Raw genomic sequence first — 26,810 nt, forward strand, 5'->3', positions numbered from 1 at the left:
GAGTGTCCTTCTCCTAGAAGAGCTACTTACCATAGCGGAAGAGTCTCTTGTACCCTTACCTAGAGGAAAGTAGCCACTTAGCAATTACAATGCAGTAGTTAACCTCTTGAGGAAGAATTGTTTGGTAATCTCAGTATTGTCAGGTGTATGAGAATAGGCCAGACTATTTTGGTTATATGTAGGCACCTGGAAAATGAGAATAGGCCAGACTATTTTGGTTATATGTAGGCACCTGGAAAATGAGTCGTAACCAGAAAGAAGTATCCAAAGTAGTACTATTTGGACATTCAAAAGGACCCAATATATCTCTAGTAGTAGTATCTAAATGGGTGGCTGGTGCTCTGGTCAACCTACTATCCAATCAACATAACCAGTCATACTCCTCAGACACTTCATCTTGAGCACATTCAATTTGTGTCTCCGTCAAGTTCATTCCCCACATTATTATTATTACTAGCCAAGCTACAACCCTAGTTGGAAAAGCAAGATGCTATAAGCACAAGGGCTCCAACAGGGAAAAATAGCCCAGTGAGGAAAGGAAATAAGGAAATAAATAAATGATGGAAATAAATTAACAATATATCATTCTAAAAACAGTAACAGCGTCAAAAAAGATATGTCCTGTATAAACTATTAACAACGTCAAAAACAGATATGTTATATAAACTATAAAAAGACTTATGTCAGTCTGGTCATCATAAAAACTTTTGCTCCAACTTTGAACTTTTGAAGTTCTACTGATTCAACTACCCGATTAGGAAGAGCATTCCATAACTTGGTAACAGCTGGAATAAAACTTCTAGAATACTGTGTAGTATTGAGCCTCATGATGGAAAAGGCCTGGCTATTAGAATTAACTGCCTGCCTAGTATTACAAACAGGATAGAATTGTCCAAGGAGATCTGAATGTAAAAGATGGTCAGAGTTATGAAAAATCTTATGCAACCTGCATAATGAACTAATTGAACGACGGTGCCAAAGATTAATATCTAGATCAGGAATAAGAAATTTAATAGACCATAAGTTTCTGTCCAACAAATTAAGATGAGAATCAGCAGCTGAGCACCAGACAGGAGAACAATACTCAAAAAAAAGGTAGAATGAAAGAATTAAAACACTTCTTTAGAATAGATTGATCACCAAAAATCTTGAAAGACTTTCTCAGTAAGCCAATTTTTTGTGCAATTGAAGAAGACACAGATCTAATGTGTTTCTCAAAAGTAAGTTTGCTGTCGAGAATCACACCTAAAATTTTAAAAGTCATACAAATTTAAAGAAACATTATCAATACTGAGAACCGGATGTTGAGGAGCCAATGTCCTTGACATACTTACAATGATACTTTGAGTTTTGTTAGGATTCAACTTCATACCCCATAATTTTCACCATGCACTAATTTTAGCTAAATCTCTATTAAGGGATTCACGAATCCCAGATCTACATTCAGGGGATGGAATTGATGCAAAGAGAGTAGCATCTCTGATTTGTATGTCGCAGTTGGTACAATCACTTTCTCATACAGAACTCTCTATACATTCATCCCTTACCCTCTATTGTTTACCACTCTCTTCATTGACCCCTACACTTTGCATAGGAGAAATACTAAAGGCATGGTCACACCCTCTTACGTATGTCAAATTGCATGTTTCCTTGTTGCTTCCATTCTCAGCTTATGTTACTCATGTATTACTAGACATTTCCCACCTTTGTAATGAATTGTAAAGTAATTTTCTTGATTATAAGTAGAATATGTTATCTAGAAATATCCTGTGATTAAGTAGAAGAGATGTTGTATTAGAAATATCCAGTGATAAGAGGTCCCTTGTTACAATATTCTACTTTATTAACTGAATCTGGAAACTTGATACAAAATACAGTATTGTACAACCAAAAAAATATGCAAGGACTGACAAATATTTTAGAGTTAAAAAGTTCTTTATAGATTGATAGTAAGTGCCTGCTAAACTAACCAATTTAATCCCAGCCCCCCATAAATAAATTTATCATTCAAGCCCCAGGAATATCTCGTAGCTCATCGTAACAGACAATTAGCATCAGAAATTGAAATGATATAGTATAGCAGAATAATTCTTTGTTCAATTGATATATAGTTTTACATATTTTGTAAAAACAAATTGTATGCATAAACAATAAAAGAGAAATTAGTGGATGTGAAATAAATCTTGGGGATTGAAGGGAGTAACAATTCCTAGATTGAATTGAATTGAATATTAAATCTAGGCCTTGAGCCAAGAACTGGGGCATTAAAGACAATTCAGTGCTATATAATGCAAATAAATCAATCATAGATGTAAAATGTCTTGTGGGATGCAAGGAATTATAGAACTGCAGTTTATAAATAATTTGAGCCTGATGGTCTATTTTAATGTATTTTGGTTTACATGTGCTGAAAATGTTGAACAAGTAACTGAATGAAGCAAACGGCCTTTTCATACATGGGTTGTAGCTTGGCTATTATTGTTAATCATGATAGTAATAAATTAAGAATTGTAATTATTGTAGTAGAAAAGAACAAAGTTCTTAATGTTCTTCTAAGCTTCAAACCTGTGCATAGAATGAAAAGGGAAATCTTGTTATAATAAGATGAACTTGGCTTTCATGCCAGGTTTAAGTTTTGCAGTGCATACACATTCCTTCAAAGTGGGTAATTTTGGTTATTTGTATATGAACATAATTTAATGAACAATGTTGAGTTTTCGTGGACTCCTGCTGCATCATTTCTGTTATGATTAATGCACGCCAACTTTCTTGCTCCCTGCATCTTCTCCTCAGCTGTTCATTTGGTCTACCTTGCTTCACACATCACGTAGTAAACTTGCTTTGTTTTTCCTTTCAAGTCAAAAGGTTATGTTTAAGAATTTAAAGGAAAGTATTTGATTTCAATCATTTTATTGTACAAATTTTCCCTACCCTTTTTACCTCTTGTACTGTTTTTATACTGTATATTGTTGTTGTTAATATATTATTATTATTATTATTATTATGGCGAGCGATTGTGACGCAGTTCCGGTAGGCCCTGCTGCTTCCTCCGGTGCCTTAGATGACCGCGGAGGTAGCAGCAGTAGGGGATTCAGCATTATGAAGCTTCATTTGTGGTTGATAACGGGGGAGGGTGGGCTGTGGCACCCTAGCAGTACCAGCTGAACTCTGTTGAGTCCCTTGTCAGGCTGGGAGGAACGTAGAGAGGAGAGGTCCCCTTTTATTTTTTAATTTTTGTTTCATTTGTTGATGTTGGCTACCCCCAAAAATTGGGGGAAGTGCCTTGGTATATGAATGGATGGATGGATTATTATTACATTAACTAAGCTACAACCCTGTTGAGATAGCAGGATACCATAAGCCCAAGGGCTCCCACAGGGTAAATAGCCCAGTAAGGAAAGAAAATAAGGAAACATAGAAAAAGTGCTTCAAGCAAGAGAAATTTAACCCAAAACTGGAAACCCATAGTACAAAGGTTATGACACTACCCAAGGCTAGAGAACAATGGTTTGATTATACAGTGTCCTTTTTCCTGAAGAGCTGCCCACCATAGCTAAAGAGTCTCTTTTTCCCTTACCACGTGGAAAGTACCCTCTAAAAATTTACAGTGCAGTAGTTAAACCCGGGAGTGAAGGATTTTTGGGTTATTTAAACGTTGTCATGTGTAGGAGGAAAGAGAAGAATGTGTAAATATATGCCAGATTACGCAATTTATATGTAGGCAAAGGAAAAACTAGTCATAACGAGAAGGATTCAAAGTAGTACTATGTGGTCAGTGAAAGGACCCAATAACTCCAACGGTAGTATCTTAAATGTGCAGCTGGTGCCTTAGCCAATCTACCCTTATCATAATAATAGTTTGATAGGGAAAAGTAATGAAAAAACAAATATACACTAACTTTATTGCTAACACCTGCAAACTATTTAGCCCACAACCCATACTGTATAAATATGTTATCAATAAGATTTTTCAAGTGGAAGCTAGCTTTTCACTTTAGAGATATGCTTTACCATTTCTCCCTCGAAAGTTTGCCGACCCTTTATGGTTTATTGATAGATGCAGTTGCTACCTGTCCTAACTTTGCAGTTTATCTTCCAGGCAGCTTACAAGCCCTCTTGCGTTCTGACACGAGAGCGCTCTAGTGCTTCAAAGCTTCCAGATCTTGGCAAACTGGCTCAGTGGTTGGTTGTGCCAAAGGTGAAGGATTTCCTTTTGCCTTAGAGCTTCACTTGTACAGGTGTTCTCTCAATGCCTTGTGACTGAGCCTGGATAACGGCACCAAAGGGGAAAGCTTTACTTTCACCTGAGAGTTTTGCTGGAAGCAAGCGATCTCTCAGTGACTTGCAACCTAGGCTTGTACGTTATCCAAGCTTGGAGCGCCAAAAGGGGAAAGCTATCTTTCCACCTGAGAGTATCACTTGAGAGTTTTGCTTGAAACAAGTGATCTCTCAACGCTTTGCCACCCGGGTTCGCAGTGAGCTTGGATTGTGGCACCAATGTGAAAGCTATCCTTTCATCTGAGTTTTGTTGGAAGCAAGCGATCTCTTGGTGACTCACAATCCAAGCTCACATTGAGCCTGGATCGCAGCGGCAAAGGTGAAAGCCATCCTTTCACCTGAGAGTTTTGCTGGGAACAAGCAATCTCTCAATGCCAACCAATCCAGACTTTCAACTCTATTCAGGATCGCAGTACGATCCATGTTCACAGCAATTGTGAAGCTTTGTATAATTAAAATGATTATTAGTGAAGCTTCTTTAGATTTTATTCAAGATATTGATAGTTATTTATGGTAGAAAACTTCTAATTCATTAGTCACTCTTAAGAATTTTGGGGAGTTAATAGTACCGTCTACTTTTATTATTTTATTTGAGCAAATGTTGTGCGTGTAATTTAATTATCAAATTTTCACTGAGCTCGTAGGCAAGAATACACACAAATTTAGAACTTGATATTTGGAGTGGAGAAGCCCCAGACTTTCTCACTAAGGGACACAATGCTGCTATTCTATCTTATTCTGCTGGCGACTGGTCTCTCTCTTCTTGTCGATAGAGCTTATGGCAGGAATCAGATAATCTCCTGCCCTCTTCAAAGGTTCCTTCTACAACATAGTCTGGATGGCGACAATATCATAGTCGGGCGACACACTTGTTTTGGTGTGCATCTGTCTGTGGCTGGGTAAAGGACAGTAGTAGGCAAAGGCCTGACCCGGTAGTGGGGCCTGGTACTAAGACCTTGCTGCGTAGCGAATTGTTTTTGCAGGACTCGACTGCCCATCACTTCAAATCTTTTATCTTTTATACAGTTTGTGCTGGGACGTTTCCAAACATGGCAGCTTGTGTTCATTACACAATTGGATTTAGTGTTTATCAGGCCTGCACTGGCTGCTTGCTTTTTAACTACCTGTTTTTTTTTTTCCAAATAATGCAGTAATTATAATTTTAACGCCAATACACCTTCGTTCCTTTGTGCCTAAGTTTAAAGGTTTAAAGGCTGCTCATAAATGGCAGAAGCAAGGGACAGTGACATTGCCAATCGAGCAGGATAATGCTGTAGAGGCTGACCATATATACACATAAGCGCCCAAGCCCTCTCTCCACCCAAGCTAGGACCACGGAGGGTCAGGCAATGGCTACTGATGACTCAGTAGATAGACCTATAGGCTCCCCCAAACCCCCCATCCTTAGCTCACAAGGATGGTGAGGTTGCAGCGACCAAAGAAACTAACGAGTTTTGAGCGGGACTCGAACCCGTCTGGCTTCCACCAGTCAGGGATTTTACCACATTGTCCACCACAACCCATAAAAGGAAGGAAGTTATGAATCAAAACCTCTTTAGTATACAGAACGTGAATATCAACAATTCCTACTATTTTGTTCTTTCTGTCTCGGTCTCTGTTTTACCCCCAACCTCATATATTAATGAAACGAACATCTTAGTTTTAATACAAAATCATTACATGAACCTGGATCTACTATGCCTTGTCTAAGTGTTGAGGTAGAGCACATGAGCCCAGCCTTGCACACCTGTGGCAGAGTGCATTCTTGTGGGAGTTACAACTCTCTTGCTTTTTGCACTCTCAACGTTCATTTAGGTTATCGCAGAGTCTCTCTTAACTTTCAACATGGTTGCTTGGTTCTTCTGAGTGCTTGCTCTCTCTTGAATGCCCTTTGAACTAGTGACTGTCTTACTAGGCCCCTAACATGTGTTAAACAGTTAGGATTCTAGACTAAATGGTTTGTTTACTGCTTGGGGTCTCACATCACTGTAGTGTAAATGTTCAAGGGTATGTTTGTGCCTGCAAAAGTTAATTCTATACATTTATGCGTACGCTATTAGGCATTCATGTTTTAAAAAATATGTTTATGGAAACAAATTCCTTTGTTACCACAAAGCAAGAGGTGAAGTCTTTGGAGGATTTGACATTTCCCTTCTAATTTCTCTCTCGCTCGTAAGATTACACTGAAATTAGCGGGTTAGGCGGTAAGGGTTCCCAAAATTTTTCAGAAAGCTTGACTCAGGGATTTAGAAATCAGTTGTTTTGGGGAAAATAGAAAATATTATAGCTTTATGACAGCTTGTGTTCATTTCTTCTATATAAAGAATTCCAGGTTTCTGTTAGTAAAAAATACAAATTACTCCTAGATTTGTCATATTTATTAATTTGTAAGGCATTTTCTCATGTCACTGTAACATGTCCCTTGGAAGACTAAATGTTGATTCATGTTTTTCTTATAGGTGATTCTCTTGAAGACATGGGCATGCAGGCACTCCTCACTGGAAAGTATTTGAATCCCACAGCTGCAGCAGCTGCTGTTGATGGTGTAACTGCTGGTGCTGTTCGTTCTGTAAGTATAGAAATTTTTGTGTATGATATAATCACATTTAAAACATTTGGTCTTTATGCATATATGTGGTTTTTAAGATATCCCCCATAAAACAAACATTGTTTACTCAAGTTAACGACAGTATAAGGAAACTTAAGATTGGAATTGTATCTTAACTTTTTAGCCCAAGCATAGTTACAATTGGTATAATTATAAATGAAATTGAAGATTAAAAATTATATTGCAGTGTGTGATACCACTTAGCACAAGGCCATCCAACTCTATGCCCATAAGCCAAAAGTGGCCCGCAGGAGAAAAATATTTCTTTTAATTCCTCTGAAAGAAGTCTTTGTATTCTTCTTATTCTTAAATTCCGAGTAATATAAGAGGCCTGTGTGTGCCTGCATGAGATTTTTCGTTTTTCAAGTGTGGCCCTCAGACTAAATAGCTTGGACGACCCTGAACTCCACAGTTGTTCTTGTGCAGATACAAACCCTCGTCATTAATTGGGGTTAGGTCTGGCGCAGCTCTGTTACGACCAGATTGAAGAATCATCTTGGGTCTGGCAGCCTTGTATGGCCCACCATGTGCTTTTGTGTGTTAATGGTAGTTGCTGTGCTCGCGCTCTGCTGTTGGTCGCAACAACATTCAGTTGTCTGTCACTGACACCTGTGCCTATATACCTGTTTTGGTGCTATCCTTCGGGTAGGATATGGAGTGAACCATCTGGGAAGTATGCTCTCATTCGGCTGATAGTGGAGAATGCAAATTTCTTTTCCAACGTATGATACTTTCTTAAAATTCTCAAGCAGGTAAACCAACAAAACAACCAACAAAAGACAAAAAGAAAATCCCACCCTTAACTATGGACCCTTCAAACACCGACTCCCCATCCCCTGGATATGCTGACTCCCCCCTGGCACTGTTGATGACGACTGCTAATTTGAATAGGGAAAGTTCTGTTGATGACCTTGGAATGGGAAAGGATCATTCTACTGATATTTCAAAATTGAGTAATTTGGGTAGCATGAGGAAGCTTCGAATCCTTCATGTTACCCAAATTCCAATAGCGACAAACTATGATAATCTATATAAAGCATTTGAATGCTATGGATGCATAAAAGAAATAAGGATGAAACTTGAAGATGAAAAATGGGATTCATGGATATCTTACAGTAGTTATGACGAAGTATTTAATGCAATAAGTAACATGAATAATATTAAAGTTGATAACTTGAATGTTGCGGCTGCTCTCTGTGATAAGGTACCAAAGGATTTGGATGTATATAGGCTTGCTGATTGGTAGGAAAAAGACGCAGATTTAGTTATGCCTTCCCAGAGAAAGCCAAATCTACCAATGTGGCTTCTAGCTGAATCCAAGGGGGTTACAAAGAATTATTTTAAAACATGCAAATTAATTCAGAAAAAAGTAGGAACTATTGCACCGGGGGATATATCTCGTTTTGGAAAAAATAGTTTTCTTATCCATGCCAAATCAAGTACAATCTGTAATACTGTCCAACATAAAAACAACTTATGATGATATTAAGTTAGATGTCAAACCCCACCTAAATTTTAGCTATGGAAGGGGAGTAGTTTTTAACAGAGATCTGTATGAATTTACAGAGGAGATACTGGCCATATGTCCACTAAATGTATGGAAAGTTTACAAAGTCCCAGGTACATCAATGATAATTCTTACATTCCAGGATGCTGATGTACCTTTTTTTATTATTATTAAAGACAAAATGATTAAAGTAAGAATATTCAAGCAGAAGCCACTGCAATGCTTTAATAGTTTTAAATTTGGGCACCTGTCTTAAAGTTTGCAAAAATGAGGAAATGTGTGGTATTTGCTCCAAATCTTACCTTGGAGAATGTGCACTTGGAGCCAGGTGTTTAAATTGCAACTTGAATCATAAATCCACTTACAATAGCTGCGAGCTGTATAAGTTTGAGGAAGCTGCCCTCAACAAATCTTATTTAGAACATATAAGTGTGGGACATGCCAAAAGACTATTAAATAAATCATATACCTATGCTAAGGCATTAAAATCAAAGCCACCTAGTACTGCCAATACCTCTAGAAAAAGAAATATACTATCTAATAAAATGTCAAATGACGAGGCAAGCATATTACCTCCTGAGGCTTTACCACGGTGTATTAACACTAGGGCATTTACCCCTTTTCTCTCTGTTTCAAAATGTCTAATTTCACATCCATGGTGATTGGTTTCAATTTCTTTTATGCATTGACATCATTGTCTGCCTTGACCTTTGAAGACACCGTAAAGATCAAAAACTACTGAAAAGACAAGGGAAACGACAATCTTTGTGATTAGCAAGGTAAAATTTTTTTAATTTCAGTAATAAAGTGGTATATAAGGACATGAACTAGTGTATTTAAATCCTGATACACACACACAGCGAAGACCAAGTCTCAACTCCATGCTCTTGTAAGTAAATTTCAATATAAATAGGAAAAAAAAGAAACATTTGGAATGTCACTGGAAATTATATAACCTGTGTATAGAACCTTTAAATCAGGGGTGCACAACCTTTTGAGCTACTCGGGCCACATCATCAAACATATATCTAGTCGAGGTCCACTAGACTAGATTTTACATGAAATGATAAATAGTTTGTAGAATGTTTAAATATAAAAAAAACACAGTTGCTCACCTGTTTTGTTTAAATGAGATTTTTGACACTGAGATTCATGTACAAGTTTTTTTATGTTAGGATAGAAATTTGTGGTTGCCAGTCTTAAAACAGAGTGCAGATTTTGATCACTTAGCCTGCTACGAATATTTGACTTGGTCTGGTTGAGCAGTCTAAATGTTTGTCCACATATGTAGGTAGAGCCAAATAAGCTTGCATAAATAGCAGCTTTGTTTCTCAAATAAGGAAACTGATCTTTGGCCAAGCAATTATAAAAGTTGAGCAAGTCCCCTTCATTATACTTGGTACGAAGGCTGTCATTATTCTGAAGATCAAAAAGTTCGAGTTGTGCTTCGAATTCTACTTCATCAGGAGATACAGAAAAGGGGTTGCTGAACAACTTCAAATCATTGACTTCTTGCTTTAGGTCCTCAAATCGGCTCTCAAAGGCCTCCAAAAGTTTTCCTAATTTTGCTGCATAATATTCATGTCTATTGCATACTTTGTGTTTCTCACACATAAGTTTGTAATTTGGGAAGTGTCCTAACTCTCCTTTAACTATCTGTAACTGAAACAATTTTAGTTTTTGTTCGAAAGCTGTCACATAATTGGCTAGCTGAGAAATAAGTTGGTTATTCCCCTGAAGTTTATGATTCAAGTTATTTAAATGACTTGTGAGATCTACAAGAAATGACAAATCACAAAGCCAGTCAGCATTTGTAAGTTCTGGTACCATCTTATTCTTTTCATTAAGAAATATCTCAATTTCATCCAGAAGACTGATAAATCTTTTCAGCGTATTTCCCCTGCTTAACCACCTTACTTGAGTGAAAAACACTAAATCGCCATATTCTGCTTCAATTTCATCAAGAAATTGCTTGAATTGCCGGTGATGCAAAGCTGAGCGTGACTTGATAAAATTGACTGTAGAAACTACAACTTTCATTACATGATCAAAGTCCAGTTCTTTTCCACACAAATTTTGTTGATGTATTATGCAATGAAATTGTTTCAGTTCATATTTTCGCTCTCCAAGGTGTTTAATCAATAGCTGCACCAATCCATTCTGCTTGCCTATCATTGCAGGAGCCCCATCAGTTGATATTCCTACTAACTTGTCCAAATCTAACTCAATTACTGAAATTTGTTCTAAAAGTCAATTAAGTAAATCACTACCAGTTGTCTGCCCCTTCAATGAACTGAGCCCTACGAGTTCCTCATGAATAGAAAAGTCCTCTGTCACACCACGTACAAATACAAGTAGCTGAGCCGTAGATGTAACATCAGTAGATTTATCAGTGGCTAGGGAGAAGTACACAAATTGTTTACTTTTCTCCTTCAACTGGTCTACTATATCACCCGACAAATCAACAATACGACGTTGCACTGTCATACGATTCAAACTGATATTCTCAAACTTTTTCAAAACATCTGGAGAAAGTTTTTGAGCAGCAAGTAGAATACACTTTTTAATGAAATCCCCCTCTGAAAATGCCTTGGAATGTTTAGCAATCAGGTTTGCAATTTCATAACTCACTTCTGTTACGTCCTGTGCCTCTTTATTTTTCTGAATAAACATATTTTTCTGCACATGAAAACCTTGCATTAGTGATTTAATTTTCTGCTTTCTTAGTTCACCAACAAATTTTTCATAAGGCTTGTGCTTTGTCAGATAATGCCTTTGCAAATTGTATTCCTTACAAACGGCCACACTATTCTGGCATATCAAGCAAATGATGTTTTTTTCACTGTTTTCCGCAAAGAAATATTTATCTGTCCATATTTCTTGAAATTTTCTATGTTCATCTTCAAGCTTTCTTTTTCGACTTGAGTTTTTGTCCACAGAAGTACCAAAAGCCATAGTAGCTAAGCAAAATTAATCTGAAAACACTACAATGATAAATACCTGGCCTTGTAGCAATATCTCCTATTTTAGACTGCAAAGAAGCTATCGGAGCTCAGACAAATTGGCTAACTTGGAAGGTTGCCAAATAATAATTTTCCAAACTTTTTAAACTGGAATTTAGATGTATTAGGAAACCATAATTATGAATGTAAAATACAATAAAAAAAGAAAAACAGAAAAACAAAAACAGGTTTCGCATCTGTTTAAAAAGAGAATAGTATTCAAAAGTATGATAAATATTAATTTAGATATAACTTCAGGTGGCTACCTTCCCTTCACAACAACGAGGTTACTCCCGTCTAGACAACGTTGTAGACAGCCATACGCGTTCACCTCTTGTCTCGACTGCTTTCGTGTTCGAGGATGGTGATGAAATAATGAATTTAGTGAATGAACTGATTATAGATAACGAGATAATTCAACAATAACAAGAAAACACAAAGAATAATACACACACACACACACACACACACATATATATATATATATATATATATATATATATATATATATATATATATATATATATATATATATATATTATATGTATGTATGTCTTATGTATGTACATATATATATATATATATATATATATATATATATATATATATATATATATATATATATATATATATATATATATATATATATATATATATATATATATATATATATATATATTATATATATATATATATATATATATATATATATATATATATATATATATATATATATATATATATATATATATATATATATATATGTTTATATATGCACAGACACATATACATACATACATACATATGTATGTGTGTGTGTGTCTTATATAGTACATTTTTACTATTTGTAATTATATCATAAGACGGAGTAATATGTTTATATTTATTATTTTCTTTTACTGTACAGAGAGTGATATTTTTCAATATTAATCTTACCCGATGATCATGTGGCTGTCAACTCTGTTGCCCGACAGAAATCTACGGTCGGGATACGCCAGCGATCGCTATACAGGTGGGGGTGTACACAACAGCGCCATCTGTGAGTAGGTACTCAAGTACTTCTTGTCAACAAGAACTCAATTTTTCCTCTGTCGTGCCACCGGCAAGACCTACTAATACGCCGTCCCTAACTGGATTTGTTTTCACAACTTTTTGGTGAAGTACACTATTCCAGTTTTGAGCTTTCGCTATGCAGGGGTTTTATCTTCATTTCAAAACTTGAACTCGTTTTGGATAGATTTAATTATGGTGACGAAGAGAGTATGGACTCTCTTTCACTTTTAAATGGCCGACCCTTCCCTTAGACGGAAGTGTTGGTGTCGAAGAGAGTATAGACTCTCTTTCACTTTAATGACCGACCCTTCCCTTAGACGGAAGTGTGTTTAGGTTTTTGGTAATTTTGCTTAACAAAGTTATAGATTTATTTTATATCTCTCCGCCATTTATAGGCCTCTTCGATTAACTTTCCATTTATTATAAACTTATAAAAATTAATTTTCATGTTTGTTTATATGCGACCTTTCCTAATAGTAGGCGGTCCTTACTTGGAACCGAAGTTAATTAACATTGAGCCCGTCATATCGTAGTTCCTGTTAAGAATTTATGCTATTTTAATTTTAATGTTTTTGAAAGAATTTCTTTGATAGTCTCGTACTGTTTTCAAAGATGAACTAACGTTTAGTTTAGTCTCCGCAGTTGTTGACGTTCAGAACGTTCAACATGCGCTCTATCGTTACGATAGAGAGAGAGTATTTCACGGTTTCACGTTGCAGTAAGAGTAAACCGATTCTAGCGTTTCGTTCATTCTTTCTTAGCTTAAATGGTTTTAATTCTAATAAAGGAACTTTTTATTTGGGAAACCTTTCAGTTTTTTTTTTTTTCCTTTAACAAATAATATGTTTTAACGATATATAATTGGGCTCTTCTCTCAGGTTCTAAGTCAAGAGAGAGAGAGAGAGAGATAGAGACGGAGGGAGAGAGAGGAGGATATACGTTTCGTTCAAGCGGGTAACGTTGTTCTCGTTTTTTTACTCTTCTCCCTAGTCGCTATAGGGGAAGAAGGTAAAACGTTTCTAGAGTTTTATTCTTGTTCCCAGGCTTTATGCGGTGAGAGATTTTAAACGTAGTTTATTTGATCTAGTGTTTAGTCTCTTTTCCAGCCACTGAATTCTTTATCTTTCATTATGTTTTTCTGTTACATTGTAAAACTGTTTTCGCAATTACTACCTTTTAATGAAGGATAGGATTGCGTGTTTCAGGTACAAATCACTTAAAGTTTCGAGTTCAGTGAAATAAGTGCAAACAGAAAATCAAAAGTGATAAAGTGATATGCGCAAAGTGTTACAGTGTTGCGTTCGAGGGTTCGTTTGTTCGTGCCAGTTGTTCACCTTGTCCGATACCTCTTACAAGCTCCCAAGCCCAGGGGAGAAGTAATGTCGAAGGACTTATGGGTTCCACAGGCTTGATATACGAACAGACGTTTCCCTCCGTGGTTTCGGGTGTATCTACACACGTTGCCGACGTGATCACCCCACCCACACAAAGACGAGAGAGCCCATTTATTCCTCGTCTGCGGAAGAGGTTTCTCGCAGAAACCATGGACCAAATCTTGCAGCTTTTAAGTGCAAGTCGGTCCCTTCCGCGCAAGTCCAACGGCCTAGGTGTAGCCACTGGGTCAGTTCGGACTCGCTCCAGTCATCCGACGACTGCACACCTCCCAAGAGAGGCAAGGTGGTACCGCAACAGGCAGTAACTCCGTCTGTTGCCGCACCAGCTGTTTTAGACCCTCAGTCACAACAGACAGTAGCTCCGTTTGTTGTTGTCTTTCATAGACCCTAGTGGTCCATGCTGCAGACTATGCAGTCTCAGCTTGCGGCATTCATGCAGGAGTATCATGCTGAGAAGGTTAACACTTCACCTGTTAACCTACAACCCGCCGAGGTTGTGCGCTCAGCAGATACTGCGGCTGCCTGCTCCCACACTCCACCTGTGAGAGCTCCACTACCGATGCGCAGTCCACCCTGCCAGACGCATGTTCTTGCTGCTCCATCCGTTGACATGCGTGAGCTTCCGCATCAGCAGTGGGAAGGTGCTGTAGAGCTGCCGGGTTCCAGCACTATGCGGCTTTCTCCGCAACCCATGCAGCATGCTCCGCATACCATACAGCATGCTCCGCATACCATACAGCATGCTCCGCAACCCACCGCAGCCCCTCCCACGCTCCAGCACTCTGCTTTTGTTGTTGCCAGCTCCCACACTCCGACTGCGGAGAAGGTTGACGATGCACCTGTGGGCCTACACCTCCCACGGTTGTGCGCCCGGCATGGCTTCCTGCTCTCACACTCTTGTTGTGAGAGCTCCTCCACCCATGCACAGTCAACCCTGCCAGATGTATGATGACTCCCACACACAGAGCACTCCGTTGCCGTGCGTGAGCTACCACAAGCTGCCGTGTTTTGACACGGTGTGTCAGCCTCCGCAACACACTGTGGTTACCGCCACTCGCCCGCAGCAAACTAGTCAGTCAGGAGTTGAGGCTTCCCCACACAACTTTGGTTGTTGCCATCTCACAGGCTGTCAAACAGTTACATGACGTTGCCTTCTGGTCTGCTACTTGTACACCAGTGCTGTATGTCCTCACGCTCCTGTTGTGGTTGACAGTTCAGTTTTTGACAGTTCACAGACTGTCAAGCAGTTTCATAACGTTGCCTTCTGGTCTGCTGCTTTTGCACCAGTGAAACCCTCACTGAGAGAACCTAGCTTTTCTCGGATATGGTTCCTGTAGATGAGAAAGTGCTGTTCTCCCTCCTTCTGATATTCCCTTGAGGACTCTGTCATTTGGAGAGGAGCCTTAAGCTGCTTAGCCTCCTATGGACTTTAATTTAAGCATAACATGCTTCCAGGGAGGGTATATGGTTCCGCTTCAGTCGCTAACCCCGTCTGTTGCCACACCTGCTCCCATAGACCTTGGGCTTTGTTGCAAGACATGCAGTCCAAGCTTAGTCCTTGATAGAGGATTTTTTACGGAGAAGAACCTTCTTGCCAACGACCTTCCTACCGGTTGGTTGTACGCCCTGTTGACGCTGAGGTATCCTACTCACGTCCGCCAGTTGAGATAGTTCCTCCACAGGTGCGACCCAGTGTGGGTTGCCAGTCGCACGTTGACGTTAAGCTACTCTCGGAGGTGGTTGTGGACGTTCAGTGTTTCACTGGGAAGACGTTCAACAACCAGCAGGGTGACTTGTTGTGACGCAGTGCGGCAACCTCAGCAACCCGATAAGGGGTTGTCTGTACTACCCAGACAGTCTAGACAGTTTCGGGTTGTCGCTGTACTTCCTCGCATCCCCATGGTTGACAGTTCACAGACTGTGCAGCAGTACCATGATCTTGTGTCCGGCTCCGTCACGCATCCACCAGTGCGACCGGATTCAGCGAGTCAGACGTTGCCCACTCCGTTGCCTTTTCCTCATCAGTTTTGGATGAGGAACCCTCTGATGAGGACATGGCTGAACAAGAAGATCAATCCCCAGCCCTGCTCCATCCAGAAGATGCTGAAGAAGGAATACGGCCCTGTCAGGCTGTGGATGAGTCTGGTTAGGACACTGTCATCCGTGGTTCAATTGGTGTCACTTGGAAGACTTCACCTCTGTCCTCTTCGGTTTCATCTAGCTCTTCACTGGAAAAGGACGAGACGCTAGAAGCGGTCTCGATCCCGGTTTCCGGAAGATAAGTCTGGTCTAACCTGAGGAAAGGACTTTTTCAACCTTTTATAGGGTCTTCCCCTGACTGTTCAGACCCCCAACCACGTTCTCTTCTCAGACGCATCGGACGTAGGCTGGGGTGCGACCTTAGGCGGTAGGGAATGCTCGGGATTATGGAACTCGAGTCAAAGGACAATGCATTTTAACTGCAAGAAGCTTCTGGCAGCTCGTCTGACCTGGAAAAGCTTCAGGTCTCTCCTTCAAGACAAAGTAATGGAGGTCAACACGGACAACTCCCTGCTTTGATATTCATCTCCTAGCAAGGAGAGACCTACTCTCTGACATGGTGCGAGTTCGCTAGTGACCTCCTCTCCTGTTCAACAGGTCTAGACTTTTCACTAGTAACAAATTTCTTCCAAGGCAACTTGAATGTCTTAGCAGTTTGTCTCAGTAGGAAGGGACAATAATTCCAACATATTGGACCCTCCACAGAGATGTATGCAAGAGACTTTGGGTCACCTGGGGCCAGCCAACCATAGATCTCTTCGCAACCTCGATGTCCAAGAGGCTCTCAATACTTTGCTCACCTATCCCGGACCCAGCAGTGGTTCTTTTAGATGCTTTTCTACTAGATTAGTCTCATCTAGATCTATATGCATTCCCTCCGTTCTAGATTGTCAACAAGGTACTGCAGAAGTTCGCCTCTCACGATGGGACAAAGTTGACACTAGTTGCTTCCCTCTGGCCCGCGAGAGAATAACTTACCGAGGTACTTCGATGGCTAGTAGACGTTCCCAGAACTCTTCCCCTAAGGGTGGACCTGCTACGTCTGCCACGCGTAAGAAGGTACTCCAAGGCCTCCACACTCTTCGTCTCACTGCCTTCAGAGTATCGAAAGACTCTCGAAAACTAGAGGTTTTTCGAGGGAGGCAACCAGAGCGATTGTTAGAGCAAGGAGAGCATCCACCCTTAGAGTCTACCAATCGAAGTGGGAAATCTTCCTAAACTGGTGCAAGTCAGTATCCGTATCCTCGACCAGTACCTCTGTAACTCATATAGCTGACTTCCTCTTATATCTGAGGAAAGAGCGATCTCTTTCAGCTCCCACTTTCAAGGGTTACAGAAGCATGTTGGCATCAGTCTTCCGTCACAGAGGCTTAGATCTTTCCAACATAAAGATCTACAGGACCTCCTTAAGTCTTTTGAGACCACGAAGGAGCGTCGTTTGGTTACACCTGGTTGGAATTTAGACGTGGTTCTAAGATTCCTTATGTTAGACAGGTTCGAACCACTTCAATCAGCCTCCCTGAAAGATCTCACCTTTAAGACTCTTTTCCTGATATGCTTAACCACAGCTAAAAGAGTCAGTGAGATTCATGCCTTCAGCAAGAACATCGGATTTTCATCCGAAACGGCTACATGTTCTACATCTTGGTTTTCTAGCCAAACACGAGCTGCCTTCTCGGCCTTGACCAATATCGTTCGTTATTCCAAACTTATCGTATGGTTGGAAATGAACTAGAAAGAGTATTATGTCCTGTAAGAGCTCTTAGTTCTATTTTAAAAACCTTTACGGGGCCCGTCTGAAGCTTTATGGTGTTCAGTTAAGAATTCATCTTTGCCTATGTCAGAGAATTCTTTATCCTGTTATTTTCAGACTGTTAATACGAGAAGCTCATTCCCTTCTGAATGAGGAAGACCAAGCTTAGCTGAAGGTAAGGACACACGAAGTTAGAGCTGTCACAACTTCCGTGACCTTTTAATAAAATAGATCTCTGGAAAATATTTTCGACGCAACCTTTTGGAAAAGCTAATCAGTGTTCGCGTCTTTTATCTTAAGAATGTCCAGTCTCTTTACGAGAACTGCTACACTCTGGGACCATTCGTAGCAACGAGTGCAGTAGTGGTGGGGGCTCCACCACTACAATTCCCTAATTCCAGAACCTTTTTAATCTTTCTCTTGAAATATTTCTGGGTTGTCCGGAAGGCTAAGAAGCCTTCCGCATCCTGGTCGATTTGGCGGGTGGTCAAATTCTTTCTTGAGAAGCGCCTGGATTAGAGGTTGTGATGAGGTCCTTTAGTTTGGGTTGCAGCCCTTCATACTTCAGCACCTAGGAGTCGCTCAGCATCCTAAGAGGATCGCTAGGCTCAGTAAGGAAGACGTACTTAAAAAAAGCAGAGTAATGGTTCAAGTCGACTTCCTTACCAGGTACTTATTTATTTTATGTTTGTTATTTTTGAATAACGGCTAAAATAAGATACGGGATACTTAGCTTCTTTGTTAACATGTATGCTGGTCTCCACCCACCACCCTGGGTGTGAATCAGCTACATGATCATCGGGTAAGATTAATATTGAAAAATGTTATTTTCATTAGTAAAATAAATTTTTCAATATTAAACTTACCCGATAATCATGTAGCTGTCAACTCTGTTGCCCGACAGAATTCTATGGAGGGATACGCCAGCTATCACAATACTAGAAGGGGGTGTTCTTACCAGCGCCACCTGTGGCCAGGTACTCAAGTACTTCTTGTTGACACCTCCTCAATTATTCCTCTGTCGTGCTTCTGACAAGACGTTCTGGGATACGCTTATGTTCTTGGAGTATTTTCACGACTTTGGTGAAGTATTTCTCTTTGATTTCGGCTGTCGCTTTACTGGAAACTTCTATTTTAGCTTAGTTAGCTTTTGGAATTAATTTGATTAATTTTGGTGACGAAGAGAGTATGAACTCTCGTTCACCTTTCAATGGCCGACCCTTCCCTTAGACGGAAGTGTTGGTGTCTAAGGGAGTATAGACTCTCTTTCTTAATTTTGCTTAACAAAAGTTATAGATTTATTTTATATCTCTCCGCCTCTTATAGGCCTCTTCGATTAACTTCCTTTTATTATAAACTTATTAAAATTAATTTTTATATTTGTTTATATTCGACCTTCCTAATAGTAGGCGGTCTTTTCTTGGTACCGAAGTTAATTATCGTGAGCCCGTCATTTCGGTTTTACCTGTTAACATATTATGCTATTTTAAGGTCTTTGAAAGAATTTCTTTGATAGTCTCGTACTTTTTCAAAGTTGAACTAACGTTTTGTTTGTCTCGGCAGTTGTTGACGTTCAGAACGTTTCAACTTGCACTCTATCGTTACGATAGAGAAAGAATGTTCACGGTTTCACATTGCAGTAAGAGTAACCGTGTCTAGCGTTTTGTTCATTCTTTCTTAACTTAATGGTTTTGATCCTAATAAGGAACTTTTCTTTTTGGGAAATATTTCAGTTTTTTCCTTTAACAATAATATGTTTTAACGATATATATGATTGGGCTCTTCTCTCAGGTTCTAAGTCAAGAGAGAGAGAGAGAGAGAGAGATAGAGACGGAGGGAGAAAGAGGATAAACGTTTCCCTCAAGCCTGCCAGGCGTACGAGTAACGTCGTTATCGTTTTGCTCTTATCCCTAGTCTCTTTAGGGGAAGAAACTAAACGTTTCTAGAGTGATCTAGTGTTTAGTCTCTTTCCAGCCACTGAATTTTCTTTCATTAGATTTTTCTGTTACATTGTAATTCTGTTTTCGCAATTACTAACTTTTGAGAATGATAGAATTGCGTGTTTCAGGTACAAACCACTTAAAGTTTCGAGTTCAGTGAAATAAGTGCAAACAGAAATCAAAGTGATAAGTGATTAGCGCAAAGTATGTCAGTGTTATGCGTGAGGGTACTTTTGTGCGCGCCAGTCGTCCTCCCAGTCCGGGACCTCTTGCAAGCTCCCAAGCCCAGGGGAGAAGCAATGTCGAAGGGCACAAGGGTTCGGCAGGCCTTGATCGGCGCACAGAAGTATCCTCGGTGGTTGTGGGCGTGTCTTACTGAGACCGTCACTCCCACCCGCAGACGATTGAGCCCTTATTTTGCTCGTCTGCAGAAGAGATTTAGAGGAGAAAATAAAGGCAGAGTAACGCTGGTCTCAGGTCTCAAGACCTCTTAAACGTAAAGTCCAGACCTATGCCAGACGTACGAAGTAAAGTTCAACAACCCGGATGCAGTCATTGGGTTAGCTCTGACTCTCCTCAGTCATCAGTTTGTCGGGCTGAGAGTGCGCCTACACTCCCCCCGCCTATGCTCGCTCCGCCTGATCACAGTACCACCTGCCAGGCGTACGATGTTGTGGACTCTACTACAGTCCATGCAAGCACAGCTTTCGGACCTGATGCGTGAGTGTCGTGCTGAGAGTGTTGCACCTCCTCCTCCTCCTGCACCGGTGGTGCACCAACCGCCTGCACCCGTTCAGCCTGTGCTGCACCCGCCTGCACCGGTGGTGCACCAACCGGCTGCACCCGTTCAGCCTGTGCTGCACCCGCCTGCACTCGCTGCACCCAGTCGCAGCACCATCTGCCAGGCGTACGATGTTGTGGACTCTACTACAGTCCATGCAAGCACAGCTTTCGGACCTGTTGCGTGAGTGTCGGGCTGAGAGTGTTGCACCTCCACCTGCACCCTTTCAGCCTGTGCTCAACCCGCCTGCACTCGCTGCACCCAGTCGCAGCACCATCTGCCAGGCGTACGATGTTGTGGACTCTACTACAGTCCATGCAAGCACAGCTTTCGGACCTGTTGCGTGAGTGTCGGGCTGAGAGTGTTGCACCTCCCCTGCACCCGTTCAGCCTGTGCTCAACCCGCCTGCACTCGCTGCACCCAGTCGCAGCACCATCTGCCAGGCGTACGATGTTGAACCTCTTTCTGTGTTCGCTGTTCCCAGTGTTGTTCAGCCTCAGCCTTTTTTAAGGCAACCTTCGGTTTGGGATCAGGAGGATTACTCCACTCTTCCTCCTCCTCCCCTGGCTGCTCCACCGGTGGTGCAACTCTCGGTGGAGGTACAACCTCTTCCACCTGTGAGTCAGTCTCCTCAGCTGCTGCACCGAGCTCAACCCGTGCACCCTGTTCCTGCGCCTCAGACACCTCTGCTTGCGGGAACTTTACCTTGTTCTGCGCAACCTCGGTCTCTTCACGCTCCACTCATACCACAGGAACAGGAACTTTCTGCACCTTCCACTGTTGTTGTTCCAGCTCGTTCTGACTCTGCTGTTCAGCATACCTTACCTCCATTTTCAAACCATGGCAAAAATATGAATCATGAGTTATGAATGTAAGGTAAACATTATGTTGATTTTTAAACCCCATGCAAGCATGCATAAAGCACTCTAGCACTGGTCATGGAATTTCTGAGAAATGTTAAACGCCATGCACACGCTCTGCTTTCCTTACAGCAGGCTCTGCTTACAGCAGGCTCTGCTTACTACATGCTCAGCATTCAGCATGCTCTGCATTCAGCATGCTCTGCATACAACATGCTCTGCATACAGCATGCTCTGCATTCAGCATGCTCTGCATACAACATGCTCTACATACAGCATGCTCTGCATACAGCATACTCTGCATTCATCATGCTCTGCATACCTTACCGCATGCTTCTCAACATATCTTGGGTTGTTGCCAACTCACTAGACTGTCAAGCAGTTTCATAACGTTGCCTTCTAGTCTGCTGCTTTTGCACCAGTGAACCCTCACTCAGAGAACTTAGCTTTTCTAGGATAAGGTCCCTGTAGATGAGAAAGTTCTTTTCTCCCTCCTTCTGATATTCCCTTGAGGACTCTGTCATTTGGAGGGAGCCTTTAGCTGCATAACCTCTTATGGACTTTTATTTAAGCATAACATGCTTACAGGGAAGGTAATGGTTCCACTTCAGCCGCTAATCCCGTCTGTTACCACACCTGCTCCCATTGACCTTGAGCTGTGTTGCATGACATGCAGTCCAAGCTTAGTCCTTGTTAGAGGATTTTTTGTTTACGGAGTCAATGTGTCACGGGGAAGACGTTCAACAACCAACAGAAGGGACTTGTTGTGACGCAGTGCGGCAACCTCAGCAACCCGTTAAGGAGTTGTCTGTACGACCCAGATAGTCTAGACAGATTCGGGTTGTCACTGTACTTCCTCGCTTGCCCATGATTGTCAGTTTACAGACTGTGCAGCAAGATCATGATCTTGTGTCCGGCTCCGTCAGACGACTGGCTTTTAAGAGCTCCCACAAGTCGTCGCTGTCTGGAGATTTTCAATGGACTATGGATCTGACCAAGGGACTGGGCCTCCTGGTCAATTTTGAGGAGTCTCAGCTCGTTCCATCCCAGACCATTGTTTCCTTGGGTATGGATCTTCAGAGTCGAGCTTTTCGGACTTGTCCGTCGGCCCCAAGGATCTTCCAAGCCCTAGAATGCATCCAGAGCATGCTGAGAAGGAACCGATGCTTAGTCAGGCAGGGGATGAGTCTAACAGGGACACTTTCATCGCTGGCCCTGTTCATCGAGTTAGGGAGACTCCACCTCCGCCCCCTTCAGTATCATCTAGCTGCTCACTGGATAAAGGACATGACGCTAGAGACGGGCTCAGTTCCTGTTTCCGAAGAGATGAGGTCTACTCTAACGTGGTGGAAGAACAGCATTCTTCTCAAGGAAGGTCTACCTTTGGCTGTTCAGACCCCCGACCACCGTCTCTTCTCGGACGCATCGGACACGGGCTGGGGTGCGACACTGGACGGACAGGAATGCTCGGGAACATGGAATCAGGAGCAAAGGACACTTCACATCTATTGCAAGGAGTGTTGGCAGTTCATCTGGCCTTGATAAACTTCAAGTCCCTCCTGCTTAACAAGGTGGTGGAGGTGAACTCCGACTACACCACAGCCTTGGCTTACATCTCCAAGCAGAGAGGGACTCATTCGAGGAAGTTGTTCAAGATCGCAAGGGACCTCCTCATTTGGTCAAAGATCGAAAGCTCACGCTGGTAACGAGGCTCATTCAGGGCGATATGAATGTCATGGCAGATCGCCTCAGCCGTAAGGGTCAGGTCTTCCCCACAGAGTGGACCCTTCACAAGAATGTTTGCAGCAGACTTTGGGCCCTGTGGGGTCAGCCAACCATAGTTCTATTCGCTACCTCGATGACCAAGAAGCTCCTCTTGTATTGTTCTCCGATTCCAGACCCAGCAGCAGTTCGCGTGGATGCCTTTCTGCTGGATTGGTCCCATCTCAACCTGTATGCATTCCCGCCGTTCAAGATTGTCAACAGGGTACTTCAGAAGTTCGCCTCTCACTAAGGGACACGGTTGACGTTGGTTGCTCCCCTCTGACCCGCGAGAGAAGGGTTCACCGAGGTACTGCAATGGCTGGTCGACGTTCCCAGGACTCTTCCTCCTAGAGTGGACCTTCTGCGTCAACCTCACGTAAAGAAGGTACACCCAAACCTCCACGCTCTTCGTCTGATTGCCTTCAGACTATCGAAAGTCTCTCAAGAACTAGAGGCTTTTCGAAGGAGGCAGCCAGAACGATTGCCAGAGCAAGGACGACATCCACTCTCAGAGTCTTTCAGTCTTAATGGGAAGTCTTCCGAAGCTGGTGCAAGGCCAATGCAGTTTTCCTCAACCAGTACCACTGTAACCCAAATTGCTGACTTCCTGTTACATCTAAGGAACGTAAAATCCCTATCAGCTCCTACGATCAAGGGTTACAGAAGTATGTTGGCAGCGGTTTTCCACCACAGAGGCTTGGATCTTTCCTCCAACAAAGATCTACAGGACCTCCTTAGGTCTTTTGAGACCTCAAAGGAACGTCGGTTGTCCACTCCAGGCTGGAATCTAGACGTGGTCCTAAGGTTCCTAATGTCATCAGGATTTGAACCGTTCCAATCAGCCTCTTTTAAGGACCTCACATTAGAAACTCTTTTCCTCGTGTGCTTAGCAACAGGTAAAAGAGTAAGTGAGATCCACGGCTTCAGCAGGAACATAGGTTTCACATCTGAAACGGCTACATGTTCCTTGCAGCTCGGTTTTTTTTTGGCTAAAACGAGCTTCCTTCCCGTCCTTGCCCTAGTCGTTCGAGATCCCAAGCCTGTCCAACATGGTGGGGAACGAACTAGAGAGAGTACTTTGCCCTGTTAGAGCTCTTAAGTACTATCTAAGAAGGTCAAAACCATTACGAGGACAATCAGAAGCCTTATGGTGTGCTATCAAGAAGCCTTCTCTACCAATGTCTAAGAACTCAGTTTCTTACTACATCAGGCTTCTGATTAGAGAAGCAAATTCTCATCTGAAGGAAGAAGACCTTGCTTTGCTGAAGGTAAGGACACATGAAGTGAGAGCTGTGGCTACTTCAGTGGCCTTCAAACAGAACCGTTCTCTGCAGAGTGTTATGGATGCAACCTATTGGAGAAGCAAGTCAGTGTTCGCATCATTCTATCTCAAAGATGTCCAGTCTCTTTACGAGTACTGCTACACCCTGGGTCCATTCGTAGCAACGAATGCAGTAGTAGGCGAGGGCTCAGCCACTACATTCCCATAATTCCATAACTTTTTAACCTTTCTCTTGAATACTTTTTATGGGTTGTTCGGTCGGCTAAGAAGCCTTCCACATCCTTGTTGATTTGGCGGGTGGTCAATTCTTTCTTGAGAAGCGCCGAGGTTAAAGGTTGTGATGAGGTCCTTTAGTATGGGTTGCAGCCCTGTATACTTTAGCACCTTTGGGTTGATTCAGCCTCCAAGAGGAACGCTGCGCTCAGTAAGGAAGACGAACTTAAAAAAGAGACAGAGTAACGGTTCAATTCGACTTCCTTACCAGGTACTTATTATTTCATTGTTATTTGAGATAACTGTTATATGAAATATGGGATACTTAGCTATCCTTTAATCTTGTACACTGGTTTTCACCCACCCCCCTGGGTGTGAATCAGCTACATGATTATCGGGTAAGTTTAATATTGAAAAATGTTATTTTCATTAGTAAAATAAATTTTTGAATATACTTACCCGATAATCATGATTTAATTGACCCTCCCTTCCTCCCCATAGAGAACCAGTGGGACCGAGGAATAATTGAGGAGGTGTCAACAAGAAGTACTTGAGTACCTGGCCACAGGTGGCGCTGGTAAGAACACCCCCTTCTAGTATTGTGATAGCTGGCGTATCCCTCCATAGAATTCTGTCGGGCAACAGAGTTGACAGCTACATGATTATCGGGTAAGTATATTCAAAAATTTATTTTACTAATGAAAATAACATTTTTGAATATACTTACCCGATGATCATGAATTTAAGGACCCGCCCTTCCTCCCCATAGAGAACCAGTGGACCGAGGAGAAAATTGAGTTCTTGTTGACAAGAAGTACTTGAGTACCTACTCACAGATGGCGCTGTTGTGTACACCCCCACCTGTATAGCGATCGCTGGCGTATCCCGACCGTAGATTTCTGTCGGGCAACAGAGTTGACAGCCACATGATCATCGGGTAAGTATATTCAAAAATTTATTTTACTAACGAAAATAACATATTGTGTTTTCTATGATAACTTCGAGGGCCGCCATGTGCTTCATTGGGGGCCGCATGTGGCCCGCGGGCCGCCGGTTGTGCACCATTGCTTTAAATGAATGGTGTGGCCTTTAAATTGTATTTCCTAGTTAGGTGACTACAATAGTATGAGGTACCATGAAAAAAAAAAAATTTGATAACCAGGAGGAGTAAACTTTGTTTTAATCAAACCATCAATGGATTAATGACTTTGATTTATGATGGCTTGCTACTGTAATTATATGAAATTGTAATTTCGGTTGGTGGTCAGGTATCTACTCAGCAAAATTTTCACCTTCTCTCTTACAACTTCATTACTATGTTGTTTTTGTAAACTTAATGTTTAATATTTTAATGTTTTTATTTTCTCTTTGCAGGCATTGAATAAAGTGTTGGACGGCAAGTTGAGCATGAGCTCCGTAGGAAACTTGAATAGTGTCCCATACTTAGATCAGCTGTAAATCTCACTTTCACGGTGCATAATTTCCAGTCAATTTCATAAAAGTCACTGCCCGAGGAAAGTTCATAATGCTGTTTTAATATTTTATTGGACCAGTTATAAGTTTAAGTGGTGATTGTTACTGTCTTTATAGTGAGTTAATGAAAAAGGGTCAACTACCAAAAATGGTGTCATAATCATTGACATTCTTTTTAGTCCAAGATGTGACACTTAAGAATTTAAAAAATTTGAATATTTTAACAACTAATTTCATAGAATCTGTCTAACAGTGATTAATGTGTTTTGTTACATGGTAACTATACAGCTTTGTCACTGATATCTAATTTGAAAAGTGATTTTTTTAAAAAGGTCTTATATTTTATTGTTATTCTGTGACAGTAACTGAAGCTGGTACAGTGTATATAAAGCATCGGTGACTCCAGAATTGTCCTGTTGTAGATAGTTTGTAAGTAATACTTGTAAAGGTACCAAAATCCTGAGGATTAAATTATATTTAAACTTGAATTATATTTATTTGAAATCCTACTTGTTGAACTGGAAAGTACAATGGAATTTGAGAGGGAAGATTACTCTTCAATCCTCTGCTATACCCCGGGTTTCGAGGCTAGTAATAATTACCATAGCTCCTTTTATATATATATGTATATATATATATATATATATATATATATATATATATATATATATATATATATATATATATATATATATATATGTATATATATATATATATATATATATATATATATATATATATATATATATATATATATATATATATTTGTATATATATATATATATATATTTGTATATATATATATATATATATATATATATATATATATATATATATTATGTGAGAGTATTCAGATGTAAAA

At 40.9% G+C, this 26,810-nt stretch overlaps 1 protein-coding gene across 1 annotated transcript in view; it reads left to right on the forward strand.

The window, feature by feature from the left end:
* Positions 1-26,436, forward strand: part of LOC137615016 (cytochrome b-c1 complex subunit 2, mitochondrial-like) — a 96,706-nt gene extending 70,270 nt beyond the window's left edge. Inside the window, exons 8-9 of the mRNA XM_068344650.1 lie at positions 6,738-6,847; positions 25,850-26,436. Coding sequence (XP_068200751.1) covers positions 6,738-6,847; positions 25,850-25,933 — 194 coding nt within the window. The 3' untranslated portion in view covers positions 25,934-26,436. The remainder of the gene's footprint in view (positions 1-6,737; positions 6,848-25,849) is intronic.
* The last annotated feature ends 374 nt before the right edge of the window (positions 26,437-26,810 follow it).

The sequence above is a fragment of the Palaemon carinicauda genome, chromosome 21, assembly GCF_036898095.1.
Source record: "Palaemon carinicauda isolate YSFRI2023 chromosome 21, ASM3689809v2, whole genome shotgun sequence".
Taxonomy (NCBI): domain Eukaryota; kingdom Metazoa; phylum Arthropoda; class Malacostraca; order Decapoda; family Palaemonidae; genus Palaemon; species Palaemon carinicauda.